Source organism: Arachis duranensis, chromosome 7 (assembly GCF_000817695.3).
Source record: "Arachis duranensis cultivar V14167 chromosome 7, aradu.V14167.gnm2.J7QH, whole genome shotgun sequence".
Lineage (NCBI taxonomy): Eukaryota > Viridiplantae > Streptophyta > Magnoliopsida > Fabales > Fabaceae > Arachis > Arachis duranensis.
The window spans coordinates 74342099-74357781 of record NC_029778.3 but is presented as its reverse complement, the minus strand read 5'-3'; the positions used below and the strand labels follow the sequence as shown (position 1 = coordinate 74357781).

The 15683-nt window shown below is 30.8% G+C and overlaps 1 protein-coding gene across 1 annotated transcript; it reads right to left on the bottom strand.

Annotated features, from left to right (window-relative positions):
- Positions 1–401: 401 nt before the first annotated feature.
- LOC107459606 (7-ethoxycoumarin O-deethylase-like) lies at positions 402–2848 on the bottom strand. Its single transcript, XM_016077848.3, has 2 exons — positions 1756–2848; positions 402–1073 (listed from the first exon to the last, which is right to left on the bottom strand). Exons 1-2 carry the CDS (start codon positions 2761–2763, stop codon positions 501–503), a joined length of 1581 nt encoding a protein of 526 aa, XP_015933334.2. The 5' UTR covers positions 2764–2848; the 3' UTR covers positions 402–500.
- Between the last annotated feature and the right edge of the window lie 12835 nt (positions 2849–15683).

Here is a 15683-nt window from a genome sequence, read left to right as displayed (position 1 = left end):
CCATTTTGATTTTCTTTCAGATTAAGAAATTAATTTACAAAGTAATTGAATATAATATAATATAATTTTAGATACATTAATCGTTAAACATATTAAAAAGATTTAGAATAAACGTTTATAAACATGAATTGGTAGAGTAACTGGATAAGAATAATAGGGAAAAAGGAAAGTGGAAAAACAGAAAGAAATGATACAACAAAAAGGAGATTTAAATTGAGATTTTTATTGCAAGCAGCAAACTCTAAACCATACAAATGCTATAACTTCAAACTCTAACACATACTTGAATTTTTCGATAGTTGTTGAAAACCTAACAATCGCTTAAAATTGACTATAACAATATATATATATAATGAAGCTTATTACAAGACAAATTAAAAGTGTAATATATATTTTAGCTAGCAAATACGTAGAACAAGTGAACAACAACTATATATATAGAGCCTAGAGCAATTATTAAATCAACTTCATGGAGGAAGGAGACCCACTAATCACGATCCTTAATTATTGTTTATTATAATAGGAAGAGGAATAGCTTGGAGGGGTTGATCCTTGTCCATATTTCCAAGTTTCCAATCAAAAGAGTTGATCAAAGATCCCAACATGACATGAATCATTCTCATAGCTAATGGAGAACCAGGACAAATTCTTCTTCCACTTCCAAATGGTGTCAGCTGAAAATCTCTTCCTTTAACATCAATTTTAGATCCCAACAATCTCTCTGGCAAGAACGAATTGGCATTGTCCCACACATTAGGGTTCCTACCAATAGCCCATTCATTAATTAGGACCCTTGCATTCTTTGGGATCCTATAACCTGAGATCTCCACATCAACCTTAGCTTTTCTTGGGAGCAAGAGTGGAGCTGGAGGGTGTAACCGTAAACTCTCTTTTACAATTGCTTGTAAGTATGGCAGTTTGGCAACGTCGGACTCATCAATAGGGTTACCTCTTCCAATGTTTTGTTCCAACTCTTGTTTGGCTTTGGACATAACCTCTGGATTGTGGAGTACTTCAGTCATTGCTCTTTCTAATCCATATGCTGTTGTATCCGTTCCCGCTACAAGTAGATCCTACAATACAATTGAACCGAATTTTTCTAGATGAGAAATGAAACTTTGTAATATCGATCAATTAACATTTGTAAAGTCTTTCTTTGTGTATCTTACATTTTTGTTTTATTCATTTGAAGTCAAATGTCAACTTATTGTTGAAAGAAAAATTACGAATGTTTAGTAACAGTTTTTAAAAGTCAAAAGTAAAATGATTCGATTTGTACACAAAAGATGTTAACGTATAAAATTATTTAAAGTTATCATTAAAAAATAGCTTTAAAAAAACCTTTAGAGCACTGATTATATGCAAGAATTTTTTTTTCACATCAAAACATTTTTAGAAAAACTGTTCACATGGAATAGTTAGTAAAAAAAAAAAACACTTCTAAACAATTTTTAAAAGAGAAAATCTAGAAAGCTAGTATTTTTATTAAAATTTGGTCAGCACTTAATCATAAAAAAAATTAAATAATCTTACACTATTGGATGAAATCTCACACTATTAAAAATACCAATGATAACTAATTAATGACAACAAATCACAAAACTTGCTGGCCCTAACACTTCTCATATATTTCTCGTATATTGACCCTAATAACATATTTGTAATGTTTTCTTGATAATTAGTAATCCTAAATTTATTTTAGTTACTTTTTCCTTTAATTATACGGACAAATAAAAAAGGATAAGAGAAACTTACAAGTAGGAAGTGTCTGATTTTTTTCCTGTCCATCCTCTTGCTATCTTCTTGAGAAACATCAAGGAGTGCATCCAACATGTCATTATTTGTGACATAATTTCTCTCTTCTCTCAACTTCAACCTTTTATCAATCAACTTATCCAAACTACGGAAGAATTTGGTAAGGTAATTAATAGTGTGTCTTTGGAGGCCTTGAGGATCAAATATTTTCAAAAATGGAAAAATATCCACCACATTTGTTGTTCCGGTTAGTTTCAAGAGAGTGGACACAATCTCCTTGTACTCTCCATTCTCTACAGATTCAACAAAATCCTCAGACACAAAAGTATAGGACAAGAAATTTATGCATGCCCTAAAAGCCGCGTGTCCTACATTAACAGCTTCGCCTGTTTGGCCGTATTTTCGCATGTCGTTGAGAAGATCTAGAAGCTTCTTGCGCCGAAGCCCTTGACTTAGATCAAGGACTTTGGTGGAGAACAATTGTTCATTGCATATTCTCCTTAGATCTTTCCAAAGTGGACAAACAGGTAAAAAGGGCAAGCTATAGTTATGGTGATCAAGGGAGGTTACAATACTCGGAACCGTTCGATCCGAGAACAACAAATCATTGGTTTGGAGAACTTCTTTGGCAATGTTTGGTGAAGAGATTATTACAGTGGTTGATTGACCAAACTTCAAAAACATTATGTCAGGGCCATAAAGCTTAGCAATCTTGGCCAATGTTTGTTGTGGCTTATTGCAAAACTCAACAAGGTTTCTCACCATGGTAAAGAAGGAAGGTCCTGGTGGTAATGGAAGCTTGTGTTTTGATTTTTCTCTTTTTGCATGAACAAATTTTGTGACAATGCATGTCATCAATACAAGGATCAATGATAGGGACAAGTAAGAATAGTAATGCATAGAGATTGAGAGGGTATGATGGTCATTATTTGGTTCAAGAATTACTTCACCAAATAATGTTGAATTCATTGATGCATGCCAATGTGCTAATAACAATGTTGATTCCATTAATGTCTTTATGACAAAAACAAAATCAGATAATTATTGTATGTTTTGATTCAAATAATAATAGAGAGTGTAGTAGTGTCAAGTGTGTTGATGCAAGTGGTTGTGGTGATGAGAGTAAGGAACATCTCTGGCTTTGTATATATAGTGGTGCAGTGCCTCTAATTAAGATGAATAATCCATTATCTTTCACACACGTGGTGTTTTTCTTTTTATTTTTTTAAATATCTTCAAAGAATAGTTGAATTTATTGTCAATATTAACACATGTCCATTTGGGGTAATTTAAATAGTGATTATTTCATATTTTATATTATCATGGGTAGTCATGACATCGAAGCGCGTCTAAACACTTTGACATTAGCACAGGTTACGTTGTTGAACAAACTCTAATAGAATAATTAAGCAATGTTAACGACTAAAGAAAACAACAAAAGAAAACAGAAAACAACAATAACAACACTTTTTGATCCGTCCCTTATAGCTAGTATTCAACTAGCTTATAAACAGTGACGGAGCTTAAAAAAAATTTTGAGGGGGGCAAAAATTTTAACATAAAATTATATAATGCTATTGTATTAATTATTTTTAAGTTTGTTACTAGTATGACAAAAGATATGTAAAAAAAAATTATAATTGTAAAAAATTAAAGTATTATAAACCGTAAAATATGTAAAAAAAATTATAGTTAAAACAATAAATATAATATTTATTAAATGTTTAAGTTTTTTTTTAAAATTCAATTGAAAAACTAATAAAATATAAAATAATATTAAATTCAATAGTTAAAAAAAATACTCAATTTTTTAAAGGCTTGCAAATTCTCTATTACCCCATATACGAATATTTATTGAATATTTTTATATTTTGTCTAATATAAATTAAATTAAAAAACCAATAAAACCTAAAATACCCCTAAATAACATAAAAAAAAATCCAAATAAGCTTGTAATTTTGTTCAATTAGTTTGTCTTTTCATTAAAGCGTGAGGTAAGAATGAAGTTGTGTCATTAAATATAGTCTTGTGAAATTGTTAATCCCATTCTAACATTATATTAGTCTAATATACATATTATGAAAGAAGCTCCGCCCTCTGCTTATAAATCGGAAAACGTGATATATAAATACTCCATGTTTGATTCAATTATAATGAAGAACGGATAAGAGTTTGTTATACATGATCTCAACGTTATATTCATTAATCGAGAGATCAAGTAGAAAAAGATAACTGCATCATATTACGTGGTGTAAAACAAGTTTCTATAAAATACAAATATCCATAAGAAAAAGAAATACATTATTTATTCTGAATATATACTATTCTTAACTTTTACTCTTACTTAAATGTTAGATCAGAGTACTTTTACAAGTGTTTACCACTACCAGTTCTTTCGAAGCCGATTTATATTTCATCTATTTTAGACGAAGACGAACTCAACCCTAAAAAGAACGAGTTATATTCTTCACAAAGCTCATAGCACAGGAACACTTTTGTAAAACACAAATCTATAACTTGGCTGGTTTTTATAAATAAAGGAAAAAAAAAAACTTGATTATAAAAGTAAATAACTCGAAAAAAGTTATAAAAATTCGACGGTTGTGACTTGTGCCACGAAAAAAAAAGGCAACATAATGAAAATAGCAGATGAATGATGAGACTTAACCAATTTCTGAAAAATGGTGTATTATCATAAGATAGTAAAATCAACCGCTTATATATACAAGCTATTGCACATGAATGACTTGCAACTTGTAATAATTAACAGTAACTAACTTCCCACTGATAGAATAACAGAAAACAGATAATCATTAACTAACTTCTATTAACTGAATTCTATATATCAATTGGATAATTATACCTACCTAAGTATAATTTTGTTTTTCTTCACATTATTAATATGTTTCTATTTAATAAGGTTGTTTTTCTTTCTTGACTTTTAAATTTTTTTTTGTTGGGGTCTCTTTGGATAGGTAAAAAATAGGGAATATTGAAGAGGCGGATTCCTAGCTAAATGGTGCACGTTGAAGGATTTTGAATTTTTTTTTTAGCGTTATCTCAATAATAAGTAGGGTTGCACACGGATCGGATCGGATTGGATATAGCCTAAAATTTTATCCGATCCGAATTATACTCATCGAATCAGATCGAATATGATATTCGCATTTTCAAAAAAACAATTTTAAGATTCTGCTCGGCTATTTTTACAAAAAAAAATATCCAAAAAATTTATTTTTTATTTGTTTAAACTTATTTACTCCTAAAATATTATCAATAATAGTTCTCCTGAATAACAAAAACAAAATAATAACACAAGATTTAAGTTTAATTATTCTAAGTTGAAGTACAACATAAAAAATTAAAAACAAAATATCATAAAATTCATAAAATAACACGTTAAAATTCATATCACATTAGGATTTATTTTCTTAAACTATGCTATTTATATGTGAGTGCGGATATGCGAATTTGTGGATCGGATCCGCAGGTATCCCTGCCAAATCCGCAATCCGATCCGACGATAGTGCGGATCGGATCCAATCCGATCCGATGACTCTGCGGATCGGATAATATCCGCAAAATTCGAATCGGATGCGAATAATTACTGCGAATATCCAGATATTATCCGATCTATGTGCAGTCCTAATAATCAGCTTTAGTATGCTAACTTTGTATATTGTTTTTAAGACATTACCATGGGCACTATAATTTATAACACTGTTAACTATCCATTTTATCATGAAATTACTTTTTTAAAATATTTAAACTGATAAAAAATTATATAAATAATTATATTTTTAATACGCTCTTTTTACAAAAATTTTTTTAGATTTATGTAAATCTTTTATACAAATTTTCCCTTTTTTTTATTAGCGCAGCCTTCTTATGCTGAATTTTTTCTTATGGTTTAACAAGGATTATATTTTTAAATTTAAGCTGATAAAAAAAATATATGAATGGTTATATGATCTTTAACACATTTTAAGGACACCTAACTTTACTCTGTCAATTCTTTTGAAATGGTTAATTTGGAGTTGTTAAATCTCTCAACAACCTGAATCAAGCACGTTTCAGCAGAAACAATCAGCTTGTCCTTGTAATTATTTTTAGTATAGTATTTGTATACAAAACCCTAGAAAATAATACACGTATGCGGCTATTATTATGTCTGCGTGTATGTGAACATCAAATTAATTAATCAATGCGATTAAATAAAAGCTTAACCTAGTATCGGCGTGGCGAAAACTGAAGTAATGTTTGACTCTAATCGGTAATATCAAACATTGTTAAATGTTAAGTCCCCTCCAAAAATAATATTAAAAAAAAGGATTAAATAAAGAAGCGGCTCCTATATGAAAAACACAGGTATTTAACAGAAATTTTCAATATAACAAAAGTAAAACTAAGTTTCAAATATGTGAAGATATAGATTATGTTACCAAGATGTGATATATACAAAAAATTAAAATATTAAAGAGCGCGGCATAATGCATATAGCGGTCAAAGAAATTGAAAAGAAAGTAACACAATTTTTGTAGCTTTCTTTCGGAAAAAATGTCCCATCCTACGAAGGATTTGTTTCTATTTTTTTCAAATGTTTTATAATTTATTATTATTACTAATTAATTATAAAACCAATTATTTTCTTTAATATTAAAATAATTTTCCTTTTAGATATTGGCTAAAATGTATTTAAATATATTTATTTAAAATTTTAGATTTTATTAATTCCAAATATAATCATCATCTATCATCATTATTTGTTGTTATTGTTATTATATATTATTATTATTAATTGCATTATCACAACTTACAACCACTACAATAAAAAAAAAAGTCTACGGTCACGGTGAAAAATCATGATCATAACTAGTGAAAAGGGTGATTATAGGTCTATGGTCACGATTTTTGAGCTATAGTTACGATTTCTTCACCGTGACCTATTCTACCATGGTCATAGACCTATGATCATAATTTTTTTTATCTATGGTCACGATTTATATAGTCACGGTTGTAGTGTTCAAATTCTGGTACTTTAAGCTACTTTTTTTTACCGTGACCATATGTTAATCTATGGTCACGCTCACGCGTAAAAACCGTGACCATAGATTGCTCTATAGTCACCCTTTTATTAAAACAGTGACCATAGCCTGATCTATAGTCACGGTTTTCACCGTGACCATAGCCTCTATGGTCACCCCACCTTAAAACCGTAACCATAGCCTCTATGGTCATCCCACCTAAAACCGTGACCATAGCCTTATCTATGGTCGCGGTTCACCGTGATCATAGCCTTTATGGTCACCCCACCTTAAAACTGTGATCATAGCCTTACCTATGGTCACAGTTTTTACCGTGACAATAGCTTATCTATGGTCACCTCATCTTAAAGCCGTGACCATAGCTTACTCTGTTTTTTTATATATTTTTTTATAGTATAATCATATCCCAAATTTTTTATAATCAGGAAATCAGTCTACAAAGGAGAAATTCAAAAAATCTAAATCATAAAATTTACATTATAAACTATATATGTTTTTAATTCAAACAACACAAATCAAAATAGGATGCCCTTTCATAAAACCGTGACCATAAACTATTTTAGGTCACCTCCAAAACTGTGACCATAGACTATTGAAGGTTGTGGTAGGCTTAGAGAAGGGGGGTTGAATCTATGCCTTCCTTTAATTTGCTGTTTTCACCCCTTTTTAAGCAAAGTTACAAATCTGGTTCTGTTTAAACTCAGCAGCGGAAATTTATGAGACAAATTATTTTTGTCTCATGAATATCAGAAAACAGAACATGACAGAGAAGAAAAAGCTAACACCAGTATATATCCTGGTTCGGTTGCTTTGTGCTATGCAACCTATATCCAGTCTCCTCCACAACTATGGAAGAATTTCACTATAGTTAACAGTATTACATACACCAATTTCACACTCAAGTTCTGACCTAACTTGACATTGGCTATGCTAACACTCAACTATTCACTCTTAGTGCTATCCCAACTAAGAAAGGGTTACCAAACAGGTACAAGATACAAGACACTTAATCAACCTAAAGAAATTTGAAAATAACTCTAGGCTTTTCTCTCAAGTGTTTCACTCAACCTTTTTCCACTCATGGCTTTTTCTTGAGCTTTCTCACAATGCCTTTTCTCACAAGAAATTACAGAAAGATAAACTTAGAAAAGTACATTACAATCAGTAAAACATGAAGGAGATTGACTTCATCAACAGCCTCTAAGTTATGTGAAAAACCAGCTTTGCAAACCTCTGAATTTGTTCTTCAGTGTTGGCAGAATGCTTCTTTGATAGAGAGCATTGTCCAAGTAGAGGAACTTCACAGGGAATACTTCACAGAACTCAACTTCTCAAACTCTGGTTTTCTCTCCTTGCTTCAGAATGAACAACAAGCTTCTTTTTATCTCCTTGCATGTTCCTTGGTTCTTCTTCCCAGGTCAACATCTTGAGCCTTGAGCTTCACCAACCTACAAGCGCACTTTTTCTTCTTAATCATCAAAGTGGAACCTTTCCTTCTGACGTTTCCAACTTGACCGAAAGCCATGAAGGAGTAACCGAAATTGTTTTTCTATGGTCAACCAAATCTGAACCATAGAGATGCAACTTGGTCCCCAAGAATCTCTTGCGACCGTGGATTTGTAGCAGTGAAGAACAGAGATCAACTTTTTCTTTGAATGCCATTTTCGGATATTGCAGAGCGTTGGGAAGAAGGGATGAAGATCTGATGCATGCAAGATGAGATGGATTACCTTTCTTAAACTTGATTTAGCTTGGAGTTACTGTTTTAGCTTCTGTGCTTCAAGCTTCACTCTCTCTCTCTCTCTCTTGCTTCTTTGGTCACTAGCTTATGGATGAAGCTTTTTTTTTTCTCTTTCTCTTTCTTACTTTTCTGATGCTATGATTTGACTTGATTAGAGAAGTGTACGTTGCTGTGGTGAGAGCAAGTGAGAGGGAATGAAAGCTTCTATCTTGTATGAGAAGCTTTGTGGGATGGATACGGGCTTGGATCCTGTTTTCATTAAGCCACCCGTTTGGCCCATTGGATCCTTTGGCTTTGATTCTCTTGGGCTGTGCTTGATTACTTATCCATCAGCCTTGCTATATCATTTTCATACCATTTGGGCTGCTTGAGATTTTGTTGGCCTGCAATATGAAATAAATAATTAGCAACATATACTTGTTAACACTTAACACTAATTATTTATTTTGCCCAAAAATAATGTTTGTCATCACTAATTAATTTAGTTAATTTCTTAACTCAACAACTATTTTAGGTCACTCTCCAAAACAGTGACCATAGACCCTTTTAGGTCACCCTTTTTTGAAAAACCGTGACCATAGACCATTTAAGGTCACCCCCCAAAATCATGACCATAGATCGCTTTAGGTCATTCCAAAAAATCGTAACCATAGACCCTTTTAGGTCACCTCTCAAAACCGTGACCATAGATGTCTTTTGGTCTCGGTGAAAAACTATGACCATAGATCATTTTAGGTCACCTCCAAAACTGTGACTATAGACCCCTTTAAGTCACCCTCCAAAACCGTGACCATAGACCCTTAGGTCATCATTTTTTGAAAAACCGTGATCATAGACCATTTAAGGTCATCCCCAAAACCGTGACTATAAATTCTTTAGGTCACCCCAAAAAACCGTGAATATAGATCCTTTTAGGTCACCCTTTTATAAAAAACCGTGATTATAGACCCTTTTTGGTCACCTCAAAAAATCGTGACCAGACTCTTTTAGGTCACCTCCGTAAACCGTAACTATAGACCCTTTTAAGTAATTCTTTTTTTAAAAATTGTGACTATAGATACTTTATGATAATTCTTTTTTAAAAAATCGTAACCATAATTTTTTTTATCACAGTAAAAAATCGTGACCATAAAGAATCTATGGTCATAATTTTTTATCGTAACAAAAAAATCATGACCATATATCCAATATGTTGTAGTGAACAAATTCCCTATATTAAGATAATAATACTTGCAACATCTATTTTTTTTTTAGAATTTCCTTTTGACGTAAATATAAAGAAAATCATTAAGCGAAAGCAGAAGAAGAAACACATAGACTTGTGCAGCACAAGAAACAAATTCACATAAACAGAAATATGAAAAGTGAGAGTAAGATGAAGTGCATCTTCTACAAATAAAGAATTGGGTATTTATAGCAAAAAATGACATATTACGATTCATATTTTATAATTTTTTAAATAATTTTTTTATGTTGTAATACAATATTGCAGTACATCATTTAAAATTAGTACTGTTTAATAGTTGATGTAACATCAGTTTTTTATTAAAATCATTCAAAAGTTAACGTAACATACATCAGTATATTAATTAAAGTTAAAATTGTTTAAAAATTGATATAATTTCCAAACATTAATTAAAGTTAAAAATGTTCATTACTATTTAATTAATATTTTATTTACAAATAATAGATGTGGTATTTTGCATTTTTTATATATGAATAATATATCCAAGATATCATGTTCCTCGATAAATATTGATGAAATAGTATTTTACATGTTCTTTATCGTATTTTTTTATATTCTTTTACGGCGGTGACATTTCAAACATCACATTCTTGAAACATTTTTTAAAATTATTCATTTCTATATCCTTTTTTCTTCTATGCGTATGAATAAGCCAATATTTAAGATATGAAGTATAAATACATGAGTAGTTATATATCTATTAACGCATTTTATTAGTAAGACTATCTTTTGGATTTTATTTTAATTTTGGCTGAAAATTTATGATACCATACAAAAAGAGTACTTATTCCAAGAATTGAAGTTATTAAAAAAAATATATAAATAATTATATATCTAATACTAACACTTACAGTAAAGAAATCAAACCAGGAAAAGTGTTACAAATGGCATAAAAAAATAAAGGTGAGATAAACACGTAGTTGAACAAAGAAATTTAAAGCAAACATATGCTGCCAAGTAAACATACAATTTTCTTATTTGGTTTTCAATTTTGTATTACTAATTAAGTTTCTATTTGTTTAACAGTGCAAAGTTGTTTTACAATGTTTATGTATAGAAATTAAGGTTCTAATGAAAGTGTAAAATGGACAAATAATTATATATTTTTTATTAAGTTTTGAACTTTGAATTATTTGGCCCCGTTTAATTTTATGTTATTTGAAGCACATGTCTTAATCAAATTCTCTACATAATGAATATTTTAAAAGAGTAACACATAATAAAACGGGATATGCAAGTGAACATGATCTAAAAGCTTGATCCGAAAATCGCGTAATGAAATTTCATCACAAAATCTGAAACAACTTCAAATCAAAATAAAATATTCTCGCTTGAATGTTCAAACATATATTAAACCTTATCTAGATGAAATGGAATGGTAGTTAAAAACATGATCTATTGTTTTGAAAAGGTTTAATTATTCTCTTAATTCCTACAGTTTTACAAAATTTTTAATTAGATTCTTATTTTTTTTTAGTTGAGTCCTTGTACTAATTCTTTTTTTCAATTAGGTTCCAACACTTTTTTTTCTTTTATTTGAGTCCCTACACCAATTTTTTTTAGTTGGATCTCTATGCAATTAAGTCAATTACTGTCAAAAAGGACCTAATTGAAAAAAATGATGCAGGGACCCATTTAAAAGGAAAAAATGTATAGGAACCTAATTAAAAATTTTGCGAAACTATAAGGACTAATAGAATAATTAAAACTTTTGAAAAATGTTCCAAGGTGTACCAGAAACAAACTCAATTGATCTGGCCTTGAGAAAAAGGAGATCGGAGGTGATAGTGAGGGTCTTGAATGTGCCATCATGTCGGTCCTGAACAACAGTGGAAAGTATTTGCAAGAGACTTCGATACTTAACTCTACAAGAAACACATTAAGTATCGTTGAATTTACCGTCGGATTTAGCGTTGTACATTAGCGTCAGCTTTATCCACAGATTTAGCGACGGTTTTATTGTGGGATTCGTCATACCAAATAATTATCGGCGGATATCCTCTTCTGACAGTAAAATTGCCGGTAACTTTTGGCGAGAAAACAAGATAAATAGGCGCCAAATTTAGCGTCGGAGTTATCGTCGGAAAAATCTGACGTTAGACACTTTAATAGAACGCTACATTTTGGTGATCCGTATTGTGTTACCGTTGGAGATATCTGCCGTTAATTTGACAGTTCTCCATCAACCTCTTCTGTCGCTGTTGCTGCAAATGCCCCATCGCTGCCGTGAACGCCCCTATTGTTGCTACAAACGCCACTGCCGCTGCTGTAAACCCTTTGTCACTTCCGTTTCTGCCGCCACTGCACCTTCCACCCCTCTTCTCCATTTTTTCTTGTCCTGCATTTAAGATTTTTTGTTTGAACTCTATTTCTTTCAAATTCTGTTACTTCAAGTTAATTAATTAGTTAGTAGAATTTAATTAGTTTAATTTTCTGTTTTAGTGATTTTAGGTGAATAAGATAAGTTAGAATAGGTTGGATTAGGTCCTGAGATTACAGAAAAGTGTTGAATTATTGAGCTATTTACTGATTTCTGCTACTAAATTATTTGAAAAATGCTTGACTGTATTGATGAGTCACTATTTTACTGTTGATTTGATGAATTTTGATACTGAAATTATTTGAATAATTTTGATTACGTTTATTCACTACACTAAGGTCGTTTTTGCTGAAAATTAATCATTGTTTTGAATTGTCGCTTGTCAATTGCTAATTGAGTACATCAATTTTGCATCTTTAATGTTTGTGATATTGCCTTAAGAATGTTCTTGGATATTTTGAATTTCATGTGTGACCACCATGTAATTTGAATTTATTATTTATATCTCGGTAATTGCTTACAAATGATGTATTTGGTTACTAAGTGATGCTTATTTTCATGGTTTATTACCTTGATTACCAAGTTTATGCATTAAATAATGAAATTAGATTGTACACTAATTGAGTGATGACAGAAGAAAATTGTTGGTTAGAAATTTTCACAAAAATAATTTTGTTGTAAATATAGATCTAAACTGACAAATCACTCTCAATCAAAGTTTAATTTATTTATCACAAGTGCAAACCCAATAAAAATCGAGATTATTTAAATCTCGGGTCGTCTCTTAAGGAAGCAGGAAAGTATTCTTATTATTGGTTATGTGGTGTATATTTTTGGGATTTTGGGTTTGATGAATAAGAAAATAAAACTAACAACTAAGAAAGGTCCTAGCAAGGGTTGAGAATTGGAATTCCTATCCTTATTATCTTCATCAATTGTGATGGTAAGTGTAAATTGCTTTCGCTTAGTTATCCTCTAACAAATGAAGGAAAGTCAAATGAGCAAAATCAACTTAAGTTCACAAGTCCTAATAATCAAAGACTAGATTTAGTGAAACTCAAGCCAACTAGCAACTTTCAATCACCAATCAACAAGAGACTTTGATAATTCAAGAGTCTCTAATTTACTCAATCTAAGCCAAAAGTAAAAATCTACTCTAAAATCCAACCAAGCATTTTATCAAACACTTGGAAGGCATAAAAGAAAAGCATAGTAAATTGGCAAAAAATATAAATTCTAAAACTACCCAATGCAAGAAAATGACAATAACAACTCAATTAAATATTAATAAACATAAAAACATAAATTGCATTAATAGAAATTAAAATCAACAAAGAGTTCATAAACATAAAAGTAATAAAATAAAGGGAATAGCAAATAAAACTAGAAGAATCAAGATATAAAAACAATAAATTGCAAGGAACACTAAATGAAAACAAGAATTAAAACTAAATCTAAGAGAAATCTAACCTAATTCTACCTTAATTCTAGAGAAAAAAGAGTTTTTCTCTTTAGAATATGACCTAAAGCATGTTACTAAGCTATTCCTAATTGCTCTCCCGTTGTTCTTTCTTGATTTTGGCCTCAAATACTTCAAAAATGAGTTGGATCTAGGCCAGAGTGAGCTCAGAAATCACCCTCAGCATATTTCTTTAATAAGGTCACGTGACAGGTGTCACGCGTACGCATGGGTCATGTGTACGCCTCGCATGGCAGATTTTCAAAACTTCATTTCTTCTTCTCCACTTTTACATGTTTTTTTCTCATTCCTTCAATCCAATCCTTGCCTTCTAAACCTGGAATTGCTCAACAACTACATCAAGGCATCGAATAGAATTAAAGTGAATTAACTTTAGCAAATTAAAGGCCTAAAAAGCATATTTTCATTCTTAAGCACAAATTAGGAGAAATTCATAGAACCATGCTATTTTATTGAATAAATGTCAGAAATATTGATAAAATTCACTAAATTCAATACAAGATAAACCACAAAATTAGGGTTTATCAACCTCTCAACACTAAAACCAAGCATGTCCTCATGCTAAACCAAGAAATATACAAGAAAGGGGTATCAACATTTATTCAATGCAAGTAAACTATCTAAATACAACCTATCTACATGCAATCTATCTAAATGCATGCAATTACTTGGTCAAAATAAATTAATTTCTACGAATACATATATAAACATAAGGGCTAAAGCAATCACAATCAAATCAAATCCACAATTGAATTGAGTTACTGAAAAGAATTTACAACTTGCAACATAAAAAAATAATAACCGGTGAAAACATAGAATTGAGCAATCGAACCCCTCACTAGATATGTATCTGCTCTAGTCGCTCAAGTGTTTAGGGTTGATTCACTCAATTCTCCTCTAATCACACTTTCTATGACTTGTTTTTCATCTAACAATCAACAATTATTCAATGCATGTATACAATTATCATGAGGACTTTTGATGGGTTGTAATGGGGCTAGGATGAAGATAATGATATATATGACTAAGTGAGCTAGAAATTTAGATCTTTGATTAACCTAAGCCCTCACCTAGCACATATAACAACCTATACAATTCAAATTCAAACCTAAGTACCCATTCTTTACTTTTTCACACACATGCATTCCCTATTTTATCACAACACATATGCATTGATTATTATTGAACTTTCTCTTTGGAACATTTTGTCCCCTCTTATTGTTTTCTTTTTCTCTTTTTCTTTTTTTCTTTTCCTTCTTTTTAGTTTTCTTTTTTTTTATACAACAAAATATGTACAAGAGTATCAATGCATATGGTTTAAATATTTAATGCATGAGTATGTACCCAATTCCCATGATCTTCAATAAAAATTTAAAATGCACTTTTACCCCAACCAATATTTTCAAATTTCTCCACACTTAAATGATACACACTCTCACTAGCCTAAACTAATCAAAGACCCAAATTAAGGACATTTATTGATTTTTTACTTTAAGGCTAGTAATGTACTAAAATTAAGAACAAAAGGGGATTAAAATAGGCTCAAAATTGGCTAACAATGGTGGATAAAAGGGTAAAACTATTTGGGTAAGTGAGCTAATAAAATAAAGGCCTCAATCATATAAATGCATTCATACGCAAAATAATAGACATAAAGAATCAAACAAATCAAATATTACAATCAATAGAAAGAGAATAACACACACAAGAATGAAATAGTGGTTATATGATGTAACCACATAATTAGGCTCAAAACTCACAAGCTTGTGTTCTTAGCTCAAAAACATATTCCACAATATATAATTCAAGCAAGTTTAATGAAATTTTTTTACTCAAATCAATTGGGGTGTCCAATAGATAAATTTCTTGAAAAATTTTATTATTTTGACTAAGCTTATTATATATATGCAATCCAAGAAAATACAACTAAAAATTCTAAAAGACCTAGTAATAAAATAAAATAAAATGTGAAAGTATTAGGATTAGAAATTTTCACCCAAAAATGGCCGATTGGTTGTACGGCCTCCCCACACTTAAAAGTTTGCACCGTCCTCGGTGTATTCAAAGATGAGCAAAGGGGTACGGCGACTACATGG

Bases quoted from the DNA above. Each gene is read 5' to 3' on its own strand.
- LOC107459606 (XM_016077848.3), bottom strand. From the start codon at position 2,763: ATGGAATCAACATTGTTATTAGCACATTGGCATGCATCAATGAATTCA. The intron at 1,074-1,755 runs GTAAGTTTCTCT...ATTGTATTGTAG, and splicing joins AAATCAGACACTTCCTACTT to GATCTACTTGTAGCGGGAAC.